The sequence below is a fragment of the Arachis duranensis genome, chromosome 10 (genome assembly GCF_000817695.3).
Source record: "Arachis duranensis cultivar V14167 chromosome 10, aradu.V14167.gnm2.J7QH, whole genome shotgun sequence".
NCBI classification, from domain to species: domain Eukaryota; kingdom Viridiplantae; phylum Streptophyta; class Magnoliopsida; order Fabales; family Fabaceae; genus Arachis; species Arachis duranensis.
In genome coordinates this window covers 104028152-104030673 of record NC_029781.3, presented here as the reverse complement: position 1 = coordinate 104030673, position 2522 = coordinate 104028152, and the positions used below count along the sequence as shown (strand labels likewise).

General features: G+C 29.1%; 1 protein-coding gene across 1 annotated transcript in view; it reads right to left on the bottom strand.

Moving 5' to 3' along the window:
• Positions 1-1346, bottom strand: part of LOC107471898 (protein ZINC INDUCED FACILITATOR-LIKE 1) — a gene marked incomplete in the record, with an annotated part of 16806 nt that extends 15460 nt beyond the window's left edge. The window contains 1 exon segment of the mRNA XM_016091427.3: positions 1044-1346. Within this exon segment, the coding sequence (XP_015946913.1) occupies positions 1044-1224 (181 nt within the window).
• Between the last annotated feature and the right edge of the window lie 1176 nt (positions 1347-2522).

Genomic DNA, 2522 nt, shown 5'->3' with positions numbered 1-2522 from the left:
TTAAAAATTTTTATTTTTTTATATTCTGGTCCAAAATAAAATTAGACTCATTAAAGATAAAGATCTATCAATAATAGTCTTTTCTATTTGTCCGTTTCTTAAGAGGTCGAACATAATAAGAAGATCAAGTTTTACTTATCTAAATAAGTAACTGCTTCTTCAAATTTTTTTTACTATTTTTATATCCACTAAAAAATAAATTTCAACAAATTTTTAAGATAAAAAAAATGGTTATTCATTCAAAAAGATAGAACTATTTCAAAATGTGGTTATCAATACACTGACTCTCTTTAAATATATACACAACCTAATATATACTAAAAATCTGTTTAAAGCTATTGGTAATTTAAGGTAGCGTTTGTAAGGAGACAGAGACGGAAAGACTGAGATTGAGAGACAGAAACTAAGAGACAGAGATTGAAATAAATCTCAATATTCTGTTTGGTGAAAAGTGGGAGACATAAATTAAAACAAGAATAAAACTCTAATTTAATTTGCACAAATGATAAAATTAGAATTAATTAATTGAAATGAGGATATTTTAGATATAAAATGTTATTAAAGTTTCAGTCTCTATCTCTAAAAATTTTAATCTCCTGTGTTCTTACTTTTTGGAGGTATTGAAATACTGAAATTTTAGAAATAGTGACAGAAATTTTAGTATCAGTGTCTGAACTAACAAATATGATAATGAATCTCAGTCTTCCAATCTTTATCTCAGTACCTCAAAACAAATACAAATTAAACGCAATCTAAGTATTGAAATCTTTTGTAAGTATCACTTACTCCTAATAAAAAACTTAAAAAGTGATACTCAACACCAATATAAGTTAAACACAATCTCAAAAAGAACAAGTCCTAAATTACTATTTTAAGTAACTTTTAAAATAGTTTTAATTTCTGATGATCAAACATAATCCTAAATCTAAATTTTTGGATTTTAATCGCAAAATCTAAAAACAAAGACTATCTAAGAGTCTATATAAAGAAGAGAAGAAAATAGCGAAAACATTGGATATGCACTAAAAGAATGAATGGCTTACAGCTGCATAAGACGACCAACCATATGTTGAAGAGGTTTCGTATGGACATGTCTGTCTTCATCTGTTTCGCTCTTTCCACCTTGCAACCGGGGCAGTTCTCATCATAACAATTATAATTATTCTCTTTCTTCAATAGTAGCCCCTCTCTCTTACTATCATCCTCGTTATGATTCTCTTCCATCTCAACAAGATCCAACACAAACAACAACAAATTATGTTTTATTTTGTGATCGCACGCTTAAAACAAATATATAGACTCAGAGAGAGATCATCTTTTTTTTTTTGTTCAGATTATTAGAGAGATGATCTAACACGGCTATGTACATACCCTTTATAATATATATATTCTTAGAATAATAATTCTAGTTTTTTTGCTTGATCTCAATAATTTATAATATTAATTGATTTGAAATTAATATTTGTTTTGTTAATTTTTATATTTAAATTAAAATATGGTAACAAACCTATAAGTCAAATTTGGAAGATAATTAATAAATTAGAATAACAATGGAAAATATTCGCATGCAGTTTGTCTTTGTGTAAAGTTATTAATGATTAAAAATTGTTATATAATTTGATAGATTTAATTAAATTAATATTTAATAGTTCTTAAATATCAATATTTCGTAAACATAAATTTATGTGAATTTTCACCAACAAAAATATTAAGTTGTTTTTGAAAAATCTATTATTTAAAAAAATGAATAATGATGCATTAAATACTTAAGAAGTTGATATTAATATATATTTTGTAGTTTTTTTTTTGTCTAAACATGGAAAGAAACAAAGCAAACACTATCCTATATCCGAGCAGATGATTTGCTAGAGATCAGCACAAGGCTTAAACCAAATAACATGATTAGAGTTACTTTTGGCATCATATCTAGATATTCAATCCGCAGCTCTATTTGCTTCTCAGGACACCCACTCAACATGAACAAGGCAAGGACAAGATAAAAGCTCATGAATCTTGTGAACTAAATCTGTTACTTCAAATGAATACCCACTTGTAAGCTTATATGCATGATGAGCAGAATATCAAGGCAATCCGTTTCACATATAATATCCATCAAACCGCAATTCCAAGCTAAAACCAGCCCCCTTCAAGCAGCAAATAATTCACATCTGATGATAGGCTGGGGGGAATACTTCTAAAGCAGCCCGAGATCCAATCTCCCTTAGAATCTCTAATAATACACCCAAATCCTGCTAAATTTGAATCTAGATACAAGCTTGTATCACAATTAACTTTAAAACTGTTGCCTACCGGTGGTTTTCAACACAAGCAATTTCGGAAAGACCTAAAGGCATTGCTTCAATTCCTGTAAACCTGTAAGTCTTTGGCGATAATTTTGACCAAGGCAACGACCTTGTGGTCTGTCCAAGAGTTGTCAGTATTGAATATGTCATTGCACCTATGTCTCCATACCCACCAATGTCCTGCACCAAAAAACGCTCATTATTAGTCAAGGCCTTCCG